The following is a 25,104-nucleotide window of genomic DNA, read 5'->3' on the forward strand; positions in this document are numbered from 1 at the left end:
AAAATAACTAAATTATAAAAAGTCATTAAAGGTGAGTTTAAATAATAAATAGAGTGTTTGAAAATTTTAACTCACCAATAAACAACTCTAATATTTATTGATTTTAAAATAAATGGACCGATCTTTCCTTAAAATTTCTTCATAAAATTCGTAAATCAAACTTTTACCGTTCTGAAGTATCCTCCGACAGAAATCGCCTCGAAGTCATCTCCTGCATATCATCAAAACTCTATCACAAATAAAACATTAAAATCTTTACTTTAAAATTTATTCAATAAATAAATTATTTTAAATAATAAAACAGTAATCATGTGGTCTAGTCCTCGAAATTTGACTTATTGAATAAATTTGGATAAACTCAATTGTTTCAACACTAAATTTACTGACTTTGCAGCCAGTGAAGTTGGCTCTAATATGTTTTCGTTGCGTACTCTGATAATTATTTTTATACATGCCTATATAAAATTCGACGACCTTACTATGAATAAGTAATTGACTAACTCTATATATATTATCAAACCATATTTCCTAAATTACACGCAAGTGAATTTTTACTCACGACATTTACATCAGCGGTCAACTTCACAATAAGCTGTCATATATATTTACTTTTAATTCATCACCAAAAATATCTTACTATATTATCTGTTGTGTTGGGTGCAATAATTGTCCTTGCTTGGTAGAACGATCGAACCGTGGTGCTTGAGCTGCTGTGCGGTTTAAAAGATTTGAGTTGCACCATTACTACTAGCTATAGTTTTTGATAAAGCGGTAAGCGCTCGGTCCTACAATTGGTATCAGAGCCAAGGTCACGGGTTCGATTCTCATTGATTGCAAGGAGTGCAATTATTGGGAGGGAGATCGTTGAGTGCAATATATGTCCTTGCTTGATAGAACGATCGAACCGTGGTGCTTGAGCTGTTGTGTGGTTTAAAAGATTTGAGTTGCACCATTACTACTAGCTATAGCTTTTGGTAAAGCGGTAAGCGTTCGGTCCTACATGTTGGAACAATAAGCTGTCATATATATTTACTTTTAATTCAAATCAACAGGCTATCACTTGTTACAAGATGGATTCAGAGACATTTTTCAATCGATGTTTAAGGATCAGAACCTGAAGTCATACAGCTTTTGATTATATCAAATAATGTTAACAATAAGAGTGACGGGCTATTTCGGAAACCAACTGATACTAGAAAGGTGATGAATCGCCAACAAGTACATTTGTAGTCATGAATAGGTATTTCTTCGTACATGTTACCGATATAGATTAGACTATATATGGGATCAGTTGAAACAGCCAACAAGCCATTTTGGTCAACGTAAAATGAAAGAAGCTCAAAAATCTTTATCTGATATATCATAATCTGATAAAAAAAGAAGCACACAACTTATTGATTCTCTATCTGGTCATCTCAAGGATCATATTGGTGCAAACATTCTTCTGTGTGAACCAGATAAATTGTGAGCAAAAAATTCTAGTACTCTAAGTTTTTAGTTTCACTAAGAGTTTCAGTTAGACAGTGTCAAGTCCTAACCGAAGTAGGTAATTCAAAATAACATTTAACTACCAAAGTTTTTTAGTACAAACCTTCCTTAAGGAAGAAGAGGTGCGTAGGAGTGTTGAATTCTCCGAACATCCATAAATATTTTTACTTAACTTTATCATTCAGTTTACCTTATATTAATTACCCAAATGAATAGGACTTTGTTCAAATCAGTTTCAATAAGTCTTATTCTGCACATTTGATGCTGATAGGCTTGCTGAAAACTCTATTGACAAGAAGAAAGTTTCAGCATTGTTAACACAATCGAAACTATTGAAAAATATTTTTTCCCCCTCTAAATTTCATATATCGATCTGGACAAGTGGTAATAGAGCAGGTCATTCTTGTCCCTGAACCAAAAAAATTCATCATGACATCATTCAGTAAGATTCTAATGTTTTCCAAAGAAGATTTTGAATTGGAAGATCAGAATGCATGTTCACTTAGCTGCACATGACGATGATATGTGGTTCATCATCACAAATGGACCAATGAAGATCATAAAGGCAAATACAGTTGTAGCCATCACTGAGGGTGCTCCTCAAATGTTAGAAAAATCAAGAAATGAATGGAAAACCAATGATAAGAATAAAGTAAATATCGACAATGTGGCCAAAGACATCTTATGTAAAACACTCGACAAAAAAAATCCAGCAAAATCAAATGTGCAAGACGCCCAAAGAATTTATAAAAATTGATCCAGGTAGTGCAAGAAATGAGCATGCCAAAAGAAAATAAGCTCTCTGTTGCCAGACAAAAAATTGACAACTTCAAGATGAAGCCTATAGAATTTATGTCTGATATTGATGAAAGAGTCAGCAAGATTATAATAAACTCAGTGCACTTGGAAATGTTTACAACAACCGAGAAGTAATTCTTAAAGTAACGAGAGGACAACCAAAAAAATGGGACAGCAAGACAGTAGTTATGCATAAATCAAAAGATCGAAAAAAGATGGAGCTACACGACTTATTTGTAGATTTAAAAACCTATAAATTTGAATTGCAAATAAGGGAAGATGATCAACCTGCTACTCAGCTGACTAAAGCTTCAACTGCGGTGAAACTAGAACCATCTGTTTCAAATGAAAAGTCAGGCGAACAATTAAGTAGTGATATTATATCACTATTCGCAAAGAAGTTAGGAAAATTTCTAAGAAAAAATCAAGGTATCTTTCAAAACTCCAATCGAAGATCTTTTCAAAAGAGGGAGTCAACTGATGACTCCACTGCCTGTTTCAACTGGGGAAAAACTGGTCACTTCATGGCATACTGCCCAAACAAAAAAAGGATGACAGAAGACCATCTGAAAAGGGCAAGAGAACTTTTGATAAAAAGAGATCCAGGGATGAAAAGAAGTTCTCTAAGAAAATACATTATCAAAATGCAATGATGGCTGAAGAAACAAATCAAAATCGACTTACTCAGATTTTGAATCATCTGATTCAGAAGACTCAAGCAACTCCAATGATAATGAAAGGCAAAGTGTTTTAATGGCAACAGATGCTGAGTTCGAATCTCCAATGAACATGTATTTGACTTTAACTCAACTGATTTTTCACGAGAGGACATTGTCAATAAACTTTATGACATGGTCAATTAGTATCAAAGACTTTCTCAATCATTCAAGGAAATTAAAGATAAGCAAAATGATCCATCCGAAGACATAACTGAAACTGACTGGGAACATTATAGTGAAATGTTGAGTCTAAGAAAAGATATTGCTAAACTGAAAATTGAGAATGCAAAGTTACAGGATGAGAACCAGAATTTAAAAATTGAAAATTTCAAGCTAACTGAATTAGTTTCATCTTGGAATAAGTTCTCAGTTATGTTAATTGAAATACAAGAGTTGAAGAAACATGTTGGAGACAAAACTTGTCTCAGTTTCAGCAACAAGAAAAGCATTCCTGAAACTTGCTGAAACCAGTGCTCAACCAAAACTGAACATATGCAAAGATAAATGTATTCACGTTATAAAATCCAATATGGAATATGAACCTTAAGAACTTATTCACCAAATCGAAAAAACTATTGAGTACATGAATAAAAAAAAAATGGGTATTGATACTTACCTGAGAGATTATATGCTAAATCTAATGGGAAATCTTTTCAAACTAGTTCAGCCAAGCATAACTCGATGAAAGTAAAACAAAAAATTATTTTAATTGCAAATATGTTCGAAAACAATATAGGCTGATCAATAAAGTTGGAAAATATAAATAACATGTGATATCAATTGCATACAAAACACATGACACATATAGTCACTCAAAACCTATTTGGAACACAACCAATGGAAGGTCATCCAAGTCGATCCAAGTTGATCCAATTTTATATTAATATAAATTTATAAATCCAATTACAACCCACTACACTTCTTTAAGTGGTAAGAGATGCTTTGAAGCTTCAAATCAAAATAAATAAAATTAGGCCAGAAGTTAAAGCAGATGTAACTCTATTTTTGTGTTAAATTATTTTTCTAGATACAGATGTTTTTAAAAACAACAGTCCACTCGTTATTTATTTTATTTTATTTTTATTTTTTTGTATTTGAGTCATAGAAATAACATATCTTTGACATTTTCAAATCTTAGCTAATAAATTTCCTTTGACATTTGAAATTTCGTGTTTTGTAGATATTCTTCTGAAATAATAGAGACGTGATAATCACATTACTATGAAAATGATATTTCATGTGAACATAGAAATAATTGAAGAGTACGTCTTTTATGAGATGGTTTCACGAATCTTTATCTGTGAAACAGATCAATCCTACCGATATTAACAATAAAAAGTAATACTCTTAACATAAAAATAATATTTTTACCCAAATAGAAGATCTGTCTCACAAAATACAACACAAATTATACCGTCCCATACAATTTTTTGTCATAATTTAAATACGTTAAAAAATAAACTTAAGAATTGGTAAATGCTTAACCCATGTATTATATAGCAATAGATAAATTGATAAAACCATAATTGAAATACAAAGATGTAATGAGTGATCATTACATTATAATTAATTTTCACTTAGCGACTTATTTAATAATAATAAATTATTATTATTATTATTATATATTTTTTCTTTTCTTAATTAAAACACCTAATAAACTTCTCCAAATCCACCACCGAAGATCCGCCATTCTCCACCGCTGCTTTAGCGAAAATTTTCATCTCCGCCGCACTTTGCCGGATCTGATTCCCCTTCTCGGACTCCACCAACTCCATCACCTGCTTCTCAATCTCTGCGGCCGTAACAAACCCATCGTACGTCATCTCCAGCCGCAGCGCCACCTTCATTCCCTCCACCAGGAATTCCCGTTGCATCTTCTGCTCAGCATACAGAGGCCAACAGATCATCGGCACGCCGAACGACAGCGATTCCAAAGCCGAGCTCCGCCCGCAATGTGTCACGAATCCCGAGACGGATTCGTGGCTCAGAACCTCCTTCTGGGGAGCCCACGAGTTCAAAACAAATCCTCTATCTTTAGTTCTCTCCAAGAATCCCTTCGGAAGAATCGCGTCCAAGTCTGGCTCCTCCTGCGACGGTGATCTAGGGATTCCTGGCGGACTGCGCACAGCCCAGAGAAACCTATGCCCACTGTTTTCTAAACCAACAGCCATTTCCTTCAGCTGATCCGCCGAAAACACACCCCTTCTGCCAAAACAAAGAAATATCACGCTTCTTGCTGGCTGTAAATCCAGCCATTTCAAGCATTCATGCTCAGTAGCACCGTTCTTGCTGTTAATTTCAGGAATTAACGGGCCAAGAAAGTAAACTGGAGGAGTTTTAGATTTTGGTGTACACAAATCCTTAACCAGTGCGACTTTAGCTTCAGGCTCGAGCGCATCAAACGAGTTCACAAGGATCCCATCCGATCTTCCCATGTTAATTGCAGTGTTCAGAAAATGTTTGTAGACGTTGCTCTCTCGAAAATGCATTCCACTGGGAAAATCTGATGAGAGAATTCGCGGACACCCAGGAATCTCAAGAAAATCGTTGAATACTCCTATGTCTCCACAAATGGTTTCGTGAATAGTAGGAAAGTAAAGAAACACGCAAAGGCCATATCCGCCGCTGCTGACATAGAAGTAAGTGGGTATATTCAAGCTTTTAGAAACTTCAGACGCTGAATTACAAAAGAAATCAATGACAAAAGCTCTGATTCTTGATTTCTTGGATATTTCTTCGAGGGCTTCGAGTAGTATAGGGTTGTTGAGACGTGGGATTTCGAAGTATAGTTCCACGGGATTGGTGACATGATTTGGAGGGGGGGTAGCGGCTCCGGAGAGGAGGTGGTAGCTTATCGAGGGGATGCCGGCGAATGAGGCGGCGGCTGACGTGGAGGCAGTGCTGAGGATGGTGACGTGAACTTCTCGGTGGTGTTTGGCGATGAATTTTGCAAGTACTAGCATGGAATTCAGGTGCTCCGGCGTAGCATAAAGAACAATGGTTTCCGTCATTGCTGATAAGACTTGCCAAATTCAGAACCAACGTACTTATCTTCCGCTGAGTGAGACTAATATAATGGTAGCGTGCAGTGCAGTCTCTCGCGTACTCAAATAATATATGTTTTTATTAATAAATTTTATTTATTTATTTATTGATAAAGTAAGCATGGGCTCTTATCTATCAGACACACCATGTTCTAAAAAATCAAATCATAATTTTTTTTATTAAACTGGGATTGAGGAATACATATATTATTATTAATAGGGATGTAATCGAGTCGAGCCGAACTCTTGAATGTTTGAGCTTGGTTCGTTTATAATCGAATCGAGCTCGAGCTTTATTTAACGAATATACATGGCTCACGAGCTTATTCACTCCTTTATCTAACCTAAATAATCATGGATCAACACTAAAAGGGTCGCATCGTAGCCACAGCTGGTCTATCCTCGTAAAATTAAAACGAATAATTTAAAATGATTTAATAGTATATTCTTCCACCAAATCTTTTAATAAATAAATATGTTGTACACCACTTGGTAATAAACTGTATCAAAATAACCATTAATAAAATGCATAATTTTGTTATGTTATACGTTAATAAAAATTAAAATGTCATTTTCCTATTATATAACATGATACTGTATATCCAGTAATATGTCACTTTATGGACTGCTTGATTGGAGGTTACAATTTGGTTGTTGAAATTACTAAATGATTATATCATGCAATATATATAAATTATTCAGAGACCAGCTGCCTCTGGGAAGATGCAAACAATAAACTAAGAAGAGTGGGTCTCATGTGATACTGTCTCACGGATCTTAATATGTGAGACGGGTCAACCCTACCCATATTAACAATAAAAAGTAATAATCTTAGTATAAAAAATAATACTGTTTAATGGATGACCTAAATAAGAGACTCCTCTCACAAATATGACCCGTGAGATCGTCTCACACAAGTTTTTACTGACTAAGAATGAAATGTCTCACATCGAACAATAAAATTAATAAAGAGTAATTTATACGTCCAAACAAATTATACCATTCATTGAGTTTCTTAGAATGATATATATTTTGAGTTTATAATTTAACATTGATCGTAATAGAATTATTTTTATTTTTTTTAGAGTTGAATCCTGTTTCGGACCTTTGAGTTAGAATAGCTGATGTGTGAGTTGATGCAACTCTATTTTATTAAGTAAACAGTGGATGATTCCAATTTCACCTCTTACATAAACAATTTGTTATTTTTTAGTAATTAATTTAAATACATTTCCTAACACTCTAAATAAATTTGTTTTGATGTCTATAGATCAGAAAAATAATTCAGTGTCTCTTATGGAGTCTGAGTTAGCAGATTATGTGTGCACTTGACTAATGATCAAAACTTCGATTCTTCTTATTATCTCTTTCTCGAACGAGTTTGTTATATAGAGTTTACCAGCGTGATACCCAATTACTTTCTAGACCCAACTACTTTTCTAAAGATGTTTATATATATACATATATCACAAAAACTCTTTTAACTCGGTCTCAAGTGTCAATTTTATGAGACATATATTTTATTTGAGTCACCAATAAAAAATCATTACTTTTTATGTCAAAAATATTATTTTTTTATTGTAAATATGAAAATAGTTGACCCGTCTCAAAATAAAGATTCGTGAGACCGTCTCACGAGAGACCTACTATATATACACACACACATTCTTCCCAACTACTTTCTAAAGATGTTTATATATGTATATTTTTTTTATTCTGTCTACCAATAATGTGTTACTCACTTATTGAATGTGATGAAAAAATATAGTGTACCAACTACATATATATATATATATATATATATATATATATATATATATATATATATATATATATATATATGTCACTCACTTACTGAATGCGATGAAAAATGTAGTGTGCCAACTACTTTCTAAAGATGTTTATATATGTATATTTTTGATATTATGTCTACCAATGATGTGTCACTCACTTATTAAATGCAATGAAATATGTAGAATGTCATCTCATTGATAGACATAAAGATTGGGACAGTCGGTGAACAGTGTAACAAAAATATATATTTATATATTATATCGGTTATTTTAATACCACTAACCTACCTAAGTTAGTAAGTGGCACATGTATTGGTCGAGCAGAGGTTACAATTTGGTTGTCCAAATTCCTAAATAAGCAAAATTTCGAGTAAACCGGAAAGACCGACCAATTAATTCAAAAATTCAGTTTTTGTCTTTAGAAAAATCGGTTAAATGGTTTAGTTTTAAAATAATTTACCTGTATGCGCGTGAGCAGCTAATTAACTTATGAAAACAAAAATTTGTGTAAGACGGTCTCACGGGTCGTATTTGTGAGACAGATCTCTTATTTGAGTCATCCATGAAAAAGTATTACTTTTTAGGCTAAGAATATTACTTTTTATTGTGAATATGGATAGGGTTGACCCGTCTCACAGATTAAGATCCGTGAGACGATCTCACATGAGACCTACTCTTAACTGAAACAGTATAATCAATGGAAGTTTCCAAAGAGTATACAACAGGACATATATCTTTATAAGTGGTTGAGAATGTAGACAAATATAGCAAAAGTTTGGTAGAAGAAACGGATCGGAGAGTAGGAGCACGAGAAAATGTTTGGTGGAAACATTTACTTTGGAATTCATTCCTCGGATTCACATATATTAATTAGACACGCATATACACACACTATTTAATTAATATTGATGAGATAGGTGACCGATTAGAATAAAATAATCTAAACCTACTTAGTTTTTTTTATAAAGAATATGAGTGAAATACTTTAAATTATGCAATCGGACAAAATTACACAATTAATCATTTAATCAATCAAATATATCATTCATGTATCTAAAATCATTTAATTAAATTAATTTTAACAATTTAAAAATTTTCATGCATTCGATTTACGTAACCGGATTTTTGGACGTTACATAAACTTTTCCAAATCCACCACCGAAGATCCGTCCTTCTCCGCCGCAGCTTTGCCGGCATTTTTCATCTACATCACACGTTGAAGGACCTCGTTCCCAGTATTTTCGTGCGCCATGTCCAGCCGCAACGCCAACTTCATTCCCTCTGTTAGTGGTTTCTCGATTTATTATGTTGCTTCAACGAGTTGATCAAGTATCAAATGTGTATCGATTATTTATAGATTTCTAGATTCTCAGCTCAAGTGATGATCAACGCACACACAGATGCTGTTTAACATACATGTGCAGAATAAAGAAATGGAACAAAGTTTTACTTGGTTAATAGTCAATCCTGTCTGCTGCTTGTGTAGCCGACCCTCAGAACCACCTATTCAGTACAAGTTTCACTCAACTATTGTATCTGAACAGAGTCTATCAATAGCGCTGTTATCGACACTCACTTAATTATAGTTTCAAAGACTGTCGTTTGAACAAAGAAGAATGCCCCATTTCAAGAACGCCCCAACAAAACAATCAGAGTTTAACCGATAGTTCAGCAACACATGACATGTCAATGCATTTCGAATATTCGATACATGTTTCAGGGTATGATATTTAAACTAATAGTGAAAACACACTGCAGGAACAAACTTTAAATCACGATTTCTTTGGAGCAATGTGCTTCTGTTCTTCTCCAAGGGAAACCAGTACTAGCCAAGGCCTCTAACATACTGATCCACATTTGTATTAAATAGCTCACATCTGAAACAGACCACAGAAAACCAAATTAGCACCCAGGCATCACGATTGAAAAACCTATAACTTGGTTAAATATTATTCTAATGAAATAATAGAAGAATATTCGCAATTTGTTGTCCGCGTGCTTAGACTCTGCTTAAAGCTTAAAGTTTTGCACGCAGGTTCACTAGCAACTCAATAAATTGCATGAGGAAACTGTAAAAACAGCATCATCTCCGCATCATAAAATTATTCAGAGAGTAAGGAGATAAGCTCATTGATTGGCTTGACAAAGTTATTCTCTACACCGAATGCAAATTTTTTTTTTGTAAAACATGTGAAGCAAATGAAACGAGATACAAACATACAATCAAATAAGTCCACGCTAGTATATCGTCTCTGTCTCCGATAATATATTAATGGCGAGTTTAGGTACATAAGCACATAGTTTAAAAAAGCAGATGCAGTTATAAATACAGTCATTACAGTTCAAATACGTCCTACTTAGTTTTTTTATAAAGAATATGCTGCAGAAGCCTTAATTTTTTCTTCTTGACGTTGTCTTTTTTAAAACAGTTAAACTTTAAAAGCCAAACTAAACATCAACTTCTAAGAAGCTGCTCAATTCAAACACACTTTCGAATGGATGTATAGCCTCACATCAAAATTCCTGCAAACATAAAGGAGCTCTTCATATTTCAAATGGTACCAGAAAAGTTTGATATTTCAACTAATCGAGGCACATGAATTCCAAGACTGCTTTACCTAATGGGATTCCCTGGTGAATAAAGCGGATTCTTGACAACATACTCCACATACAAGTTATAGATGTACTTCAGAGCTTCTCTCAGATCACTGGTCCTTGGGTGGGTAACAAGAATGATCTGCAAAAAAACTCTATGCTGAAATGAAGAACAAATGGTGGCGATCAAATAGCCACTTTGAACTTGTTCATGGCCCATCATAAACATGAGTTTCTGTCTAATCTAATGCATGAACAAATGGGATACACAATGCTACTTAGATCCTAAGTTTTTGCATCACAAATAAATTAAACTGAAGAACTCAAGACTCAGATGTCAGTTTTCACCAAGGAACTTAATTTTAGACTACCATGTATGTATGACCAAGGTCTGAACTAAATCAATATTCCATACCTTAATTCCACTTTCAGCAGTGTCTTAAAGCACGTGACTGATATCTTAAGATTGCAACAAATTAAAAAATAAGCAAGACAGAAATATTATTTTTTACGCTAACAACCCATAAGCCGGAATTCGATTTGATAATTACAATTTAGAGAACACCGCATATCTCCCACTTGCATCAATATGGATCATATCTCACAATGAACTACTTCCCACATCAACCACTTTCAGCGTCAATCCTTCCAAAATAAATAACATTTCAGCTTACTCACATACTATACCAAAAGCCAAAGAGTGAAACTTAATACAATCATCTCAACTGACCTTAATTCCAGATGGGCTCTCCATAAAGCTTAATTTATAGGTATTCGTACGAAAGCTATGAAATGAACAACTTTGCCCAGGCAGCTGCGGCACCCCAAGATTACCCTTTTCAGCACTGCCCATCAAGCAGAAATTTTTTTTCAGACAAAAAACGAATCACTAACTACTTCTAAGAAATCATATATTCCCACAACAACAAAAACCAAAAGCAACGAACTATCGGGTGCAAAAACGAAATTTTCGAAGGGAAATAAAATCGAACACCTGGTGGGATCCATCTTCGCAGTCAAAGATTTGAGAGAGAAGAGGAGACCAAACATGAGCTTGTGATCTTGCTGTGCACTCAGGGTTTTGAGGGGTCGATTCCATTCCCTGTAAAGCAAGCAGACTCCATTTCTATTGAATATGTAAAGCATGTGGGCATTGTTCCCAGATGCCGTGGGTACCGGAGGAGATGGACTGATTTCGGAACCTCCAAAGAATTGCATTGTACTTGAGATTTCAAAATCCCTCTAGCAAATCACAACGTTGCCGGAGATAGAAATGCAAAAGATCGGAGATCTCCGGTGATCTCTCAAGGAGCTTCTACTTTGTGGAAAATGGATTTCTGCATCGGTCGATTAAATCGTGATGGTAGGGAAATGCGATTTATCACTTTGGACCATTTTCAAACTAATGCGCTTTAAGCATATGCTGAAATACTCCAGATATTTCCTAATCATTCCAGCAAGCATACTAAGATTGCTTGAAAATTCGGTTCTTCGAGGGATGTCACGAAAAACAATACACGAGAACAATAATAACACCCCGTTTGGTTCGAGGGATTAGGAGTGATAGACTAATTTATCCGGCCCAATCAAATATTTGGTTCAATTTTAATAAACCTACCTTATCCCTCTAGGTATGATTAGGTTATATTAGGTAGGTTAAAATAATACCTCCTCACCACCTAGGATTATTTATCCCACTCTTAATACCTCTTATTTTTCCGATTTTACCCTTCTCCTAAATTCAAACTCACCACCATTTCCCGCCACCGACCGCCGCCGGCCAACCACAGACGGACCGCCGACCGCGGCGAGCACCGGCCGACCAGCGACGAACTGCCGACCACCGGCCGAACACCGGCCGACAGCGGTTAGCGACGGTTTGTCAAAAAACCGTCGCTATTAGCGACGGTTTGTGTAGAAAGGTTTGTCAAAACACCGTTGCTAGTAGCGACAGTTTGTTTATAAAACGTCGTAATTAGCGACGGTGTGTTTAAAAAACGTCGCTAAATGTCTAATTTTTAGTAATTAAAATAATTCAAAACAAGATCGGCGACGGTTTTTGAGAATCCGTCGGTAAGTTTCCGGCAGCCGTTTCCGACCGTCTCACCTGCTGACCTTTTCCGATCGACCATTTCCGCCGGCCGCCGGCCGTCGCGAAGGGGAAGGACAATTTCGTCTTTTCATCAAAAAATTCAAAATTATCCTACACTTAAAAATCTTACCAAACATAATATTATTTTACATCATATATTACAATTCTATCACAATCATTTTCTTTATCATTTACATACTAATCATTAGTTTATCCTATCCTTCCAACTAAACGCAGCCTAAATAGATAAATATATTTAATATCTTTGTTTTTTTTTTAACTTCGATAAGTTCTAAATTTATCGTCGTCAAACGATGTAATAAAACAAAAACATAATGTCTTATCTTTTATACCAAACGATATCTCAAACATATTAGTTTTACACGTCTTTGCTTCAACATTCAATTCAAAAAACATTTTTAGGCATGGACATTTCTTTCTGATATTTTGTGATGATCGCAAAAGATGCAGATATAATCAAAATCTCAATAACTTTTTCATGCATAAATTTCATATCTTAGTTTCTGAATCATTTAAACTTTAAGGTTTGGAAGTTTTATTTTTAGCTAACTTTTTTAAAATCAAATTTTAATAAAAAGAAATCTAAGTCAAACCGAAATCATTTCAGATAATCAACTGGATCAGAAACCAAAGTCGGATACTTTTTGTGTTAAAGATTTAAAGATTGAGTTTTGATCTTACCTCCAAAAATTAGCTCAAAAAAAATTTATTCAAATTCATATATTTTATAAGCTCGATGTGAGACTGACATCTAAACAAATCATAAACTATATACTAAACAATAAAGTTAAGAGATAGAAGAAATAAATATTTGAAAATTTATTATAATTAACTTTTTTAAATATATGTTTAAAGTACTTTTATAATAAATTATTAAATAAATGTCATATATATGTATATCAGTTCAAAATTATAAATCTTATTACTAGCTAGTAAATAAAAGCCAAGAATGTTGGTTCAAATTACAGAACTCCAAGAGTGACAAATAATGAAGTGATCAGCCATCTCCTCCGCCTTTGAAGGTGGTTATCGCGGTGGCGCTGGAGGAATTCTCCGGCATCGAAGATCGTCGACCACTTGTAAGCGAGATTAATTCACAATCTTAAAACCCTTCGAAAGTATCATCATCATCCATGATATCAATCGGAATCATAATATAAACTATATCCCTCACCCTCATCAGCACCGCCCATCACCTCCTCCTCCTCTTCCTCCTCTGCCCTCATCGTCTCTGTGTCGAATCTGTTTTGCGCCGCAGCTTCTTCTTCCATTAATTCACTAGGAGAGAAACTAGAACAAGAGGCAGGTGGCGAATAAGTTAGTGGAGTAGTACCCATGGGAATCAAAGGTGTTTTGGTTCTATCGGTGGTGGCGACGATGGCGGCTGGAGAGAGCTTGTTACGGGTACTTCCGGAATGGGAGCTCCGGTGAGTTGGGCGTGGATGCGTGTGCCCGCCGGTGTAAGATACCACGAAAATGGTCGGGTCATTTGGGCTACGCTCTACTTGTTTTCTTGCCGCACAACCTTTTGATGTGCTACACCTATAGTAATTTCTGTTTGGAAATCTAAAAATTAATTTTATTTTTATAAATTTATTATTAGATATATAATTAGGAAATTGTAGCCATGCTTATTTTACTTTTAGATTTGAAGAATTATTTTTATATTTGAAAGGAAATATAATAGTATTATCTCAAATTTTATTTTTTCACTATTTATTGTCAAAATATCTAAATTTAACAATTATTTCCAATTCAAACAAAAATAATCAGATTATGTCATTTTCGATTATATACTTTTACGTTTCCTAATTTAATATTTTAAATCATTATTCTTTCACCAGGAAAAAAATAATACTATTCTCCAATTCTCTTTTCCCGAATGATATATTATCAAATTTTTCTAGATTTGTCTCAATAATTAATATATATTTATAATTTAAATTTATGTACATCCTATTACTATATTGGAATATATTAATATCAATATGAATCATTAATATCAATATATTTTAAAATGTATAGACAACAAAAATTAATTTTGTCTTTTTCGAAAATATAATCAAAGAGGCACTTCAAAATTTTATAAAACAATATTTTCAAAAATTTCATTTTTCCAGATTTGGAAAAGCAAGAAAAGAAGGCAAAAAGACGAAACCTGGGATATGGGGAGCCCTTTATTGGCTTTTGGCCGTATTTTCGCCACGCCCACGAATCAGCGGAGAGCTCCTCCTCTCTCATTTCACGAACCATTTTTATTTCCTGGTTTTTTCTGCCCCATTTTCGAATAATATTGGATTGAATGTTCATATAAAAATACATGAGTTAAAAAATGCAGAAATCCGAGGCAAAAGTATACCTTCTCCGAGGTCGATCAGACTGAGAACTTGCAGCCGGAAAACTGAGGGAAGAAGAACCAAAAACAGGATTCTTGAACTGCATGTTTTCTTGCATTTGCACGTGATTCATCTGATCAGGTGGCTGTTGAAGGCCCTGGAAAGCATTTCCCGCGGGAAAAGAAACTGTATTAGCGGCGGTGGCGGCGGGCGGTAATTGATCAACGCAGAACTCCCGGTATATTTCATGCAAACCCTGAAACGGGTTGACCATGTGGTCATCTATAAGATATGGGTTTTCATCGTCATGCAAGAGCGGGGGAGAAGTAATAGGAGAGTGGTTGTTGGTGGCGTTGCTGGGGCCGGCGCAGCCTCGCACCACCGCATGCAAATCCCAGTCATCATCCATCGGAATCAATACAATCAAAAAGATTTTCTGTGATTTCTATCTCTATAACTCATTGTTGATTTGATAACCTTTTTGAGCATATTATAGAAGGCACTGAAACTGGATTAAGGGTTGGCGCTGACTTTTGAAGTAATTATTATATATCATAAATATGGTTGTAATACTCTGTTATATTTTTCTGATATTATTTATATAAGCGACCAGACGACGTACGCGTTGCGTGTATTTAATAGAATTTATAAATATGATTTATTGTTTACGTGCTTATAATATATTTTAATTTTTCAAATAATTGTTTTAAATAGAATTTTCTAAGTTTAGATGATGGATAAATACTTCAAAATGTGATTTGCCTAGAGATTAGTTTTGAGAAATGTTGAGAAAGATTAATGATATGCATTAAACATGCTAATTGTTGTATCAATTTTATTTATATGGGTTTATATGTGAAAGTTGATGCGTTTTTTTATTAAGTTAAGTCCAAAATTAAAGTAATCGAGTTTTGTATGTTAGGCTGCTTTAATGTATCTAATAGGTTGCAGACCTTCAATGTGTAGAAGAGTATAATTTATGTTTTTATGATAGTATCATGATTTGTCAAACTACAATCATTCACATTTTCAATATTGTTTTGGATGAGGCAACAAGAAGTTGGATAAATTACGGAGATTTGGCAACTAGTAGTTAATTTTTTAAAAGAGTTTACAACAGTGCGATGCGCTTGTTAAATGATATGGAAAATTTTGACTACCACTGGCATTGAGATCATCCACTGCAGGGTCAGAGTCACCAATATCCTCCACAATTCTTCCCTAATTTTGTGAACCAGCCATTTGAGCAACAAGAAGAGCTTAGCGCGTATTTAGATGGAATCATGACCCAATTGGAGATGATCAATAATTCAATCGAGATAAGTAAGAAGTTTTTTGAAATTCGCACCAATGACTCTATGTGTTTCATAGATGATAAAATTCATCTTCTAGCGCAACCAATTTCTGAAATCTGCCAACAGAATGGAACGATTTTGCCGATCAATTAATGAACAATCAGGTATGGGTGAATGATGACAACTCAAACAACTAATGTTTGGAGAATGATTCAAATTATGTAGAAACTTCACCAAAATCTGATCTTCCACAAGTATTTGAATTGGAGAAAGAAGAATTCTTCGAAGAATCTCTATGCAAATATGAGCCAAAAGGGAAGTTGAAGGATGTAGAAGAACACAAGGTGAATGATCTCATATATGGTCTTAACATATATTCCACCAGTAGATATTTTATTTCCATCAACTCAAACCCAGAATATTACATCATCTACGAGCTTCATCCTGGATTATATTGTTTTTCCCCTAATAATCAGTTTATGTCTAGTGTTGGAGCGACGAGCTTACAATGTCAATATCATACCAAGCTTGAAGGCACACATAATCAAGACTCATATGTAATATTATATGATACTTACTATGGGCAGAAGTCGCTCTTTGATGGCTGATTCATCATAGTCGAGCTATAAATCTAAATTTAGAGCTTATTGAGAGGCAACCTAATGTTCCAAGTATTTTTTATTCTAGTGTTTTATTTTATTTTATATATGTTAAATTCTCAACAATGACTTGATTAGCACTTTGATGCGTTTTTAAGATAAATGCTTGTCACTTGAGTATTTCTAGCAGCATTTTCCCCAATGCTTATTCAAAGTTATGACAATGTCTGGGAAGTGTTTACTACTTATTATTTTTGTTTTTATTTTATCATAGAATGACACTGAGGACATTGTCGATCTTTAAAGTGTGGGGGAATTGGTTGTTTCGTTTCACATCACAACACTTAGCATGTTGTTTAATGTTTAATAATTTAGCACGAATTTTTTTATGATATTTTTTTTGAGAAACTACACTTGTGATTACATTACACAATAATTGACTTGCTGGATTTTTTTTATCACTCAAGAAATTGAATTACACCTAGAGTTGATTGAGATGAGCTGTAGTTGTAGTTGAAAGATTTGAGCATAAACTAGTTTTGTATCGAATTTTGAGACATCATCTATGTACGTTAAGTCATACTTATATAAATTAATTGTGAATTAGCAAGAGGTGAGCTCATGAAAAAAAAAAATAAACAATTTAGAACTTTTTTGATTATCTTTCGAGAAGAAAATACGGAAGAGTATGACTTAGAGATGATTTAGGTGATATTTGGATTATTTGAGCCTTTCGAGTCTACCCAATATATCATTTATATCCCTAGTATTCTCTTTTGAGAATAATAAATTGGATGGAGTGTGTCAAAGGCATAAAATTAGCCCCCATTTGCATCCCTTCAAAATAAAACATCAAATTCCAATTTTAGCTCATACATTATTTCTCTACCTTAATTTTGAGATAAATAAACCCTTTAATGCTTTGGAATTTTTTATAACTCTCATGTGTTGACAATATATGAGAAGAATTTGAGGAGTTTGAAAAAAAAAATGAAGAAAGTGAATGAGATTGATGAAAAAAATATTATGATAAAAAAAGACGAGGAAGGAATGTTAATAGTGTGGTGAGTGAAAAGAAATAAAAAAAAAGAATGTTGTTGAGGATTGGAAAAAAAATGAAGAAGAAAAAAAAAACTAAAGGAAAATGACAAAAAGAAGAGAAAGTTAGAAGATGATCAAAGCTGAAGTATTGTGAAAATAACAAGCTGAAGGAAGGAAAAAAGATGAGGGGAGATGAACGAAAGTTGAGGAAGATAAAAAAGATGAAGGATGATATATAATAATAAGAATGAAGATGAAAAATTAGATGAAGGATTATGAAATTCAATAAAGGGAAGAAGATATAAGATGAAGGAGTATGATGTATGATTAAATTGTTTATTTTCACTAATTTTGAATCTACATACCTTTATTATAGCCATGAGTTGTGGCATAACATTATAAGCTTGATAAAACTTATTGACCAAGTCATATTCCTCCAACATTTAGTAGAGAAAAGTATAAAAGATGAGCTTATAGAGCGTTTCATGAAGAAAAAAGAAGAGCAATCATTGAACTAAAACACCATTGAAGAATATGAGTTTTGACTTTCACACTACACATGTCCGTTGTCTTGATCTTTTATAGTGAATGCTTGTGTTTTGAAGTTGCAACAAAAATGAATTTTATGATTTTCAAAATGTGATCCTTTGAGTGTGACGGAATTTCGTTAGTTAAAAGGTGTTGATTGTGTCATTTTTACAGATATCATTGAATACCCCGTTTATATTTTTATTCTCTGATTTGTTCGAGGATGAACAAAAGCTGAGAGTGGTTGAATTGATAAGCCTGAATCTTATAGAGATTGTAAGGATTTTATTTTATCATATTTGTGCTTATATGATATTGTTATCCATTATTTTGCGCTTATCTGGAGTCATTATCTCTATCTTGTGTTTATTTGAATTAATTTTATAATATTTATATATTTGAACAAAATATGAAAAAAGCTTAATTTTAGAAATAATATGATTTTACAAAAATTTCAAGGGAAACAAAATATTATAAATAAGGAAATAAAAGAATAAAAATAAACTTTCTCGTAAGACACAATAGGAACAAGGATAAGGAAGTAGTAATTTTGAAAATTATGGACTCATTCACGTGGGAATCTACATTATTAAAAGAGATTTTGTGGCAAATATCTTTGGGCTTCACGTGGAGAGTGTTGTTTTATAGCAACAAAAAAGGAGTATAAAAGTTTATGGTAGAAGGCAACAAAAGAATGTATTTGGAATGCATATTTTATTATTCATTGCAATACTCTTTATATAGAGTTAAAAAAACAAAACAAAAACCAAAATATCTTCCTAATATCAATTCAAAATAATTCAAAAATTATTTCCTAAAGACTTGGTCAATTGACCAATTATTTAGCAAATCTTTAACTAAACGTAACTAAGGCACATTTACAACACTCCTCCTTGCCTTAGTAGCTGCATAGACCTAATTTGTTTCTCAACATTTCAAATCTAGCTTTTGGTAGAGCTTTGGTTAATATATCTGCAACTTGATCTTCATTCTTGCAATCACACAGTTTAACACCATTATTTTGTACTTCTCTTAAATAAAACAACTTGATCTTGAAGTGCTTGGTTTTGCCATGAAAAACAGGATCTTTTGAAATTGCAATTGCAGCTTGGTTATCTACATGAATATGTGTTGCTTCATTTTGTTCCATGTGTAAGTCTGCAAGTATTTTTCTTATCCAAATTCCTTGATTTACTGTAGCATTGGCTGCTACATATTCTGCCTCTGCTGTACTTTGAGCTATCACATCTTGCTTCCTTGAACACCACGAAAAAAACCCTGATCCAAAGCTGAAACAAAAACCTGTTGTACTTCTCATATCATCAAGAGAACCTGCCCAATCACTATCAGAAAAACCATGAAGCTTAAAAAACTGACAGTAAGAATATTTGATGCCATAATTTGTTGTGCCCTTGATATATCTTACAATCCTTTTCGTAGCTTGAAAATGCACTTCATTAGCACAATTCATGAACCTCGAAAGTAAGCTTACAACAAACATTATTTTTGATCTAGTGGATGTAAGATACATCAAGCAACCGATCAAGCTTCTATATTTGCTTTCATCAACTTTTTCTGCTCCATCATCTTTGCTAAATCTTTCCTCTCATTCATTGGTGTGCTGGTGCTTTTGCAATATTCCATGTGAAATTTTTTGAGTATTTCCCTTGCATACTTCTTTTGATTTATGAAGACTCCATCATGATCTTGCTTCACCTCCATACTCAAAAAATAGGACATTAGACCAAGATTTGTCATCTCGAATACTTTGAGCATTTCAACTTTAGATTCTTTTATTACTTCCTCGTTGTTTCCTGTAACAAGAAGATCATCAACATAAACAGAAACTATAATTAAGTCAGCATTTGTCCCTTTTACATATAATGTAGCTTCACTTGGACTTTTAACAAATCCAAAACTTTGAAGATATTCATCAATCCTATTATACCAGGCCCTGGGTGCCTGCTTAAGACCATATAAGGCCTTTTTTAACAAGTAGACCTTCTCCTCCTGTCCCTTGACTTGGAATCCTTCAGGTTGCTCTACGTAAATCTCCTCTTGAAGATAACCATTTAAGAATGCAGATTTTACATCCAACTGATAAATCTTCCATCTTTTTTGTGCAGCCAAAGCAAGAAACATTCTAATTGTATCTAAGCATGTCACTGGTGCAAAAGTTTCTGAGAAATCTACTCCAAACACTTGACTATACCCCTTGACCACAAGTCTGGCTTTGTATTTATTCACAGAACCATCTGGATTAAGTTTGGTCCTGTAGACCCATTTGACTCCAATGATCTTTCTGTGTTGAGGCTTATCCACCAACTCCCATGTGTCATTTTTTTCAATCATTTTGAGCTCCTCTTTCATTGCTTCAATCCACTTGTCATCCTTCTTTGCTTCTTTATATTCTGCAGGCTCAAAAGTAGCAACATTACTTCGTTCATAAACATCAGATAAGGATCTTGTACCTCGAACTGGAACATCATCTATGTCATCATCAAAATACTGTGATGGTTCTTCCAATGGCTTCTTCACAGACTCCTCCCAGTTCCATTGTTTATCCCCCATAAATTTGACATCTCTGCTCACAAGAATTTTTCCATTTTGTGGTTGGAAAATTTTATAAGCCTTTGAAGAATCACTGTATCCAATAAAAACTCATGGTTCGGTCTTTTAATCAAGTTTGTCTCTTTTTACCTGTGGCACATAAGAAAAACAAAGACTACCAAAAACCTTTAGATTTTGTAACTTTTGCTTATAACCAAACCAAGCTTCAAATGGAGTTTTTTCTTGCAAAAATCTTGTAGGCAGCCTATTCAGCAAAAAAACAGCAGTGTTTGCAGCTTCTGCCCACAACCTTTTTGGCAATTCTTTCTCATGCAGCAAACACCTTGTCATTTCCATTATACTTCGATTTTTTCTCTCACTTACACCATTCTGTTGTGGGGTGTAAGGAGTTGTGAGTTGGTGTACAATGCCATCTTCCTCGCAGAACTTTTCAAATACGTTATTTGTATATTTTTTCCCATTATCGGACCATATTTTTTGCATCCTGCAACCACTTTGATTTTCCACCAATGCTTTATATTTCCAAAATATCCTAGCAACTTCAGATTTGATTTTGAGGAAGTAAATCCAGCAAAATCTGGTATGATCATCAATAAATATAATGTAATACTTACTACCATTTAAAGATGGCATTTTAAGAGGTCCTCCAACATCTGTGTGTACAAGTTGCAGCTTGTGTGTTGATTTCCATGTTGTTTGAGGAAATGGTTTTCTGACTTGCTTGCCATATTGGCATGACACACAATCAGATAGCTTGTCTTCCAGCAAAGGAACACCTTTCACCAAGTTATGTTTCTGCATATATAGAAGTCCATCGTGGTGGAAATGTCCAAGCCTTTTGTACCATAATTCTGCATTGCTTTTATGTAATTGAAAATGATATTTGCTCCTCCTCCAAGAGATTTAAAGCAAAACTTTTTGCTTTCATTTTCATCTTTAACACATTTCTACCTTTTGTATCTTTAATCAAACACCATTTGTCTTCAAATATAACTTTGAAGCCTTTTTCGATTAACTGACCAACACTAAGCAAATTTTGATCAATATTAGGCATATATAAAACATCAGTAATTTATTTCAAACCTGTTAGACTTTCTATAGCCACAGTTCCTTTCCCTTTGACTGGAAGTAATTTATTTCAAACCTGTTAGACTTTCTATAGCCACAGTTCCTTTCCCTTTGACTGGAAGAAATTCACCATTTCCAATTTTTACTTTGGAGGTAATTGTTTTATCAAGCTCTTTGAAGAGCTCTCGGTCACTAGTCATGTGATTTGTGCAACCACTGTCGATCAACCATGAATCGTTAGAATAGCTACTTGATGAGAAGCATGTTGCAACAAAGAGTTGCTCATCTTCATGTTGCTCAATAGAAGCCTTTGCCTCTTCAGATTGTTGGGACTTGCAAACCCTCTCCATTTGTCTCATAATACCACATTTTCTGCACTTGACATCAGGCCTCCACCAACAACTCCTTTGAGGATGGTTTGTTCTTTTGCAATATGGGCATGTTGGATAGGTCCAATTTTTGTTTTTGCCATCTTTACCTCCTCATAAACTTTCTGCCTTTGCTTGATGATCACCCTCCATTAATTCTTCTCTTCTCATCATTCTCCTTTGCTCTTGAGCTTGTAATGCATTCACCAATTCTACCAAGGAAATGCTTGACAGATCTTTATATTCTTCTAGCGAAGAAATTTTGGACTTGTATTTTTCAGGCAGAGATACGAGAATTTTTTGCACAATTCGTTCATCAGAAAAATCCTTACCAAGCAGCCTCACCTTATTTACTATACCCAGCAACTTGTTGGAGTATTCTTTGATGGTATCTGTCTCCTTCATTTTCAACATTTCAAACTCCCTGATTAGATTGAGTACTTGCATATTTTTGGTTCTTTCATTTCCTTGGTATTCTTTTTTGAGGTAATCCCAAATATTCTTTGCTGACTCCAAGCTCATTATTCTTGTAAAGATAGTGCTCGAAATAGCAGAAAATAAGCAGGCTTTAGCTTTGGACTTCTTAGTCTTCCTCTCTTTGTGGATCCTAAGCTGAATCATCGTAGGATTTTTTGGCAGTGGTTGTACATCATAGTCTTCCTCTATAGCTTCCCAAAGATCTAATGCTTCCAGATATGTTGTCATCTTAATAGCCCAGACTTGATAGTTATCGCCATAAAAAATTGGTGGTGCTATATGGGAGAAACTTGTTTCGGTTTCCATTCTTGAATCTGGGTTATGTGTTTGGATTCACTCCACTCAAAGGTCCCTCAAGAAGAAAGCTCTGATATCATTTTGTTGTTTTATAGCAACAAAAAAGGTGTATAAAAGTTTATGGTAGAAAGCAACAAAAGAATGTATTTGTAATGCATATTTTATTATTCATTGCAATACTCTTTATATAGAGTTAAAAAAACAAAACAGAAACCAAAATATCTTCCTAATATCAATTCAAAATAATTCAAAAATTATTTCCTAAAGACTTGGTCAATTGACCAATTATTTAGCAAATCTTTAACTAAACGTAACTAAGGCACATTTCCAAAAGAGAGTTTTGAGCTTTTTAAAAACTCGGCTCATTAAAAAAGATTAAAGCTGTAGAAGATATCACATAACAGTAAAGGAGAACGTATAACACTACACTTGAACAAAGGACAAGATAGAGAAAGAAGAAGACATGACTTGGAGGAAGAAGGAAGTTGCTACAGTTTGAAAGAGAGAAAGAAGATAGAACACAACATCACATGAACAACAATAGCGAGCATAAAAAGACTTTGAAGGAACACAACAACCTTCTCTTAAGAACTTGGAGGAAGAAGGTTGGGGTTTTAGAGAGATGAGAGAGACAACTTCAAAGAGAGAATTACGCCAACCACGTCGAAAATATTCTTATTTTGTCTTATATTTTATTCTTATGAATTCAAACATTGTGTGTTTTTTTTTTATTTTGATTTTAAGAAATAATTTTTTTTAGGCTAAGACCACGATATGGTCAAATAATAATTTGTTTGATATTTGGTTTTATTTATTATTTTTCTTAATTTTAATTATTGATTGAAGTTGATTTAATATTTCTTGTTAATAGTTTGATCAACGATTTACATGTTTGTTGATTAATCACGAATCGAAAGATGATTGGTTAAATATAGCAACAAAAACGTCACCAATACATGGTTAAACATATTAGAAATAGTATTCGGTTTCAGTGTGCGGTTTTGGTGAAAACTTAATTTCCATAAAGATTTAATGCATTTAGATCTAATTAAAATCAATTAAGACTGATTGAATATTAGATTTTAATAGGTTTATTAACTCGATGAATCGTTTAATAAATAAATTGAAGATTTACCGTGATTGTAAATAATTAATTGAATTTTAACACACACACACACAGATATATATATATATATATATATATATATATATATATATATATATATATATATATATATATATATATATATATATATAAAACGGCTGAGTCTGGATGTCGTCCAATTGTGAAAATTCTTGAATTGTATGGGAAGTGTATAGTATTTTAATCGACCTTATCTCATATATAATTTGGATAAATTTAGCAAAATAACATTGGTCAAACGTTTTTAAACAAAAATGACATTTTCATGTGTATTTGAAAATCCTCAAATACACTTTAAGATTGTCATTTTTTTAAGACAAAAAACTTGTATGAGACGGTCTCACGGGTCGTATTTGTGAGACGGATCTCTTATTTGGATCATCCATGAAAAAATATTATTTTTTTTACTAATAGTATTACTTTTTATTGTGAATATCAGTACGGTTGACCCGTATCACATATTAAGATCCGTGAAACGGTCTCACATGAGACTCACTCTTTTTTTAAAATGAAATTTGACTAAAGTTATTCCCCGAGTATCCCTATAATTTGGCCGAAACAAATTTTTTTATTCGATTTGGGACTGAGTGTCTCACGTATGTGATAAGATAATAACTTTTTGAATCTCATCACAAAAATTTACAGAAATTAAATTTTGAAGATAATTTTTTCAAAAACATATTTTCAATAAAATCTTGCTAGTGGGGACTATTTGGGTGGACCATATCAACCAACACTCTCCATGGTGAAAAGCAGTTAGGTTCTATGTTAATTGGTTTGGTTGCACCTTTAACATTGACTTTGTGGAAGGAAAAAAAAGTCAAAGTCAA

At 33.6% G+C, this 25,104-nt stretch overlaps 3 protein-coding genes across 3 annotated transcripts; all 3 read right to left on the bottom strand.

The window, feature by feature from the left end:
• Positions 1-4,478: 4,478 nt before the first annotated feature.
• Positions 4,479-6,112, bottom strand: LOC140841024 (baicalein 7-O-glucuronosyltransferase-like). Its single transcript, XM_073208184.1, has one exon. It carries the CDS (start codon positions 6,014-6,016, stop codon positions 4,643-4,645), a length of 1,374 nt encoding a protein of 457 aa, XP_073064285.1. The 5' UTR covers positions 6,017-6,112; the 3' UTR covers positions 4,479-4,642.
• A 3,331-nt stretch (positions 6,113-9,443) lies between these two features.
• On the bottom strand, positions 9,444-11,840 carry LOC140841025 (uncharacterized). The gene is made up of 4 exons (XM_073208185.1): positions 11,432-11,840; positions 11,168-11,282; positions 10,461-10,579; positions 9,444-9,719 (listed from the first exon to the last, which is right to left on the bottom strand). Exons 1-4 carry the CDS (start codon positions 11,653-11,655, stop codon positions 9,668-9,670), a joined length of 510 nt encoding a protein of 169 aa, XP_073064286.1. The 5' UTR covers positions 11,656-11,840; the 3' UTR covers positions 9,444-9,667.
• A 1,586-nt stretch (positions 11,841-13,426) lies between these two features.
• Positions 13,427-15,418, bottom strand: LOC140842143 (WRKY transcription factor 22-like). The gene is made up of 3 exons (XM_073209953.1): positions 14,910-15,418; positions 14,709-14,822; positions 13,427-14,104 (listed from the first exon to the last, which is right to left on the bottom strand). The coding sequence occupies exons 1-3, from the start codon at positions 15,293-15,295 to the stop codon at positions 13,690-13,692; spliced, it is 915 nt and encodes a 304-aa protein (XP_073066054.1). The 5' UTR covers positions 15,296-15,418; the 3' UTR covers positions 13,427-13,689.
• Positions 15,419-25,104: the final 9,686 nt, after the last annotated feature.

This window comes from Primulina eburnea, chromosome 9, assembly GCF_022965805.1.
Source record: "Primulina eburnea isolate SZY01 chromosome 9, ASM2296580v1, whole genome shotgun sequence".
In the NCBI taxonomy this organism is placed as follows: domain Eukaryota; kingdom Viridiplantae; phylum Streptophyta; class Magnoliopsida; order Lamiales; family Gesneriaceae; genus Primulina; species Primulina eburnea.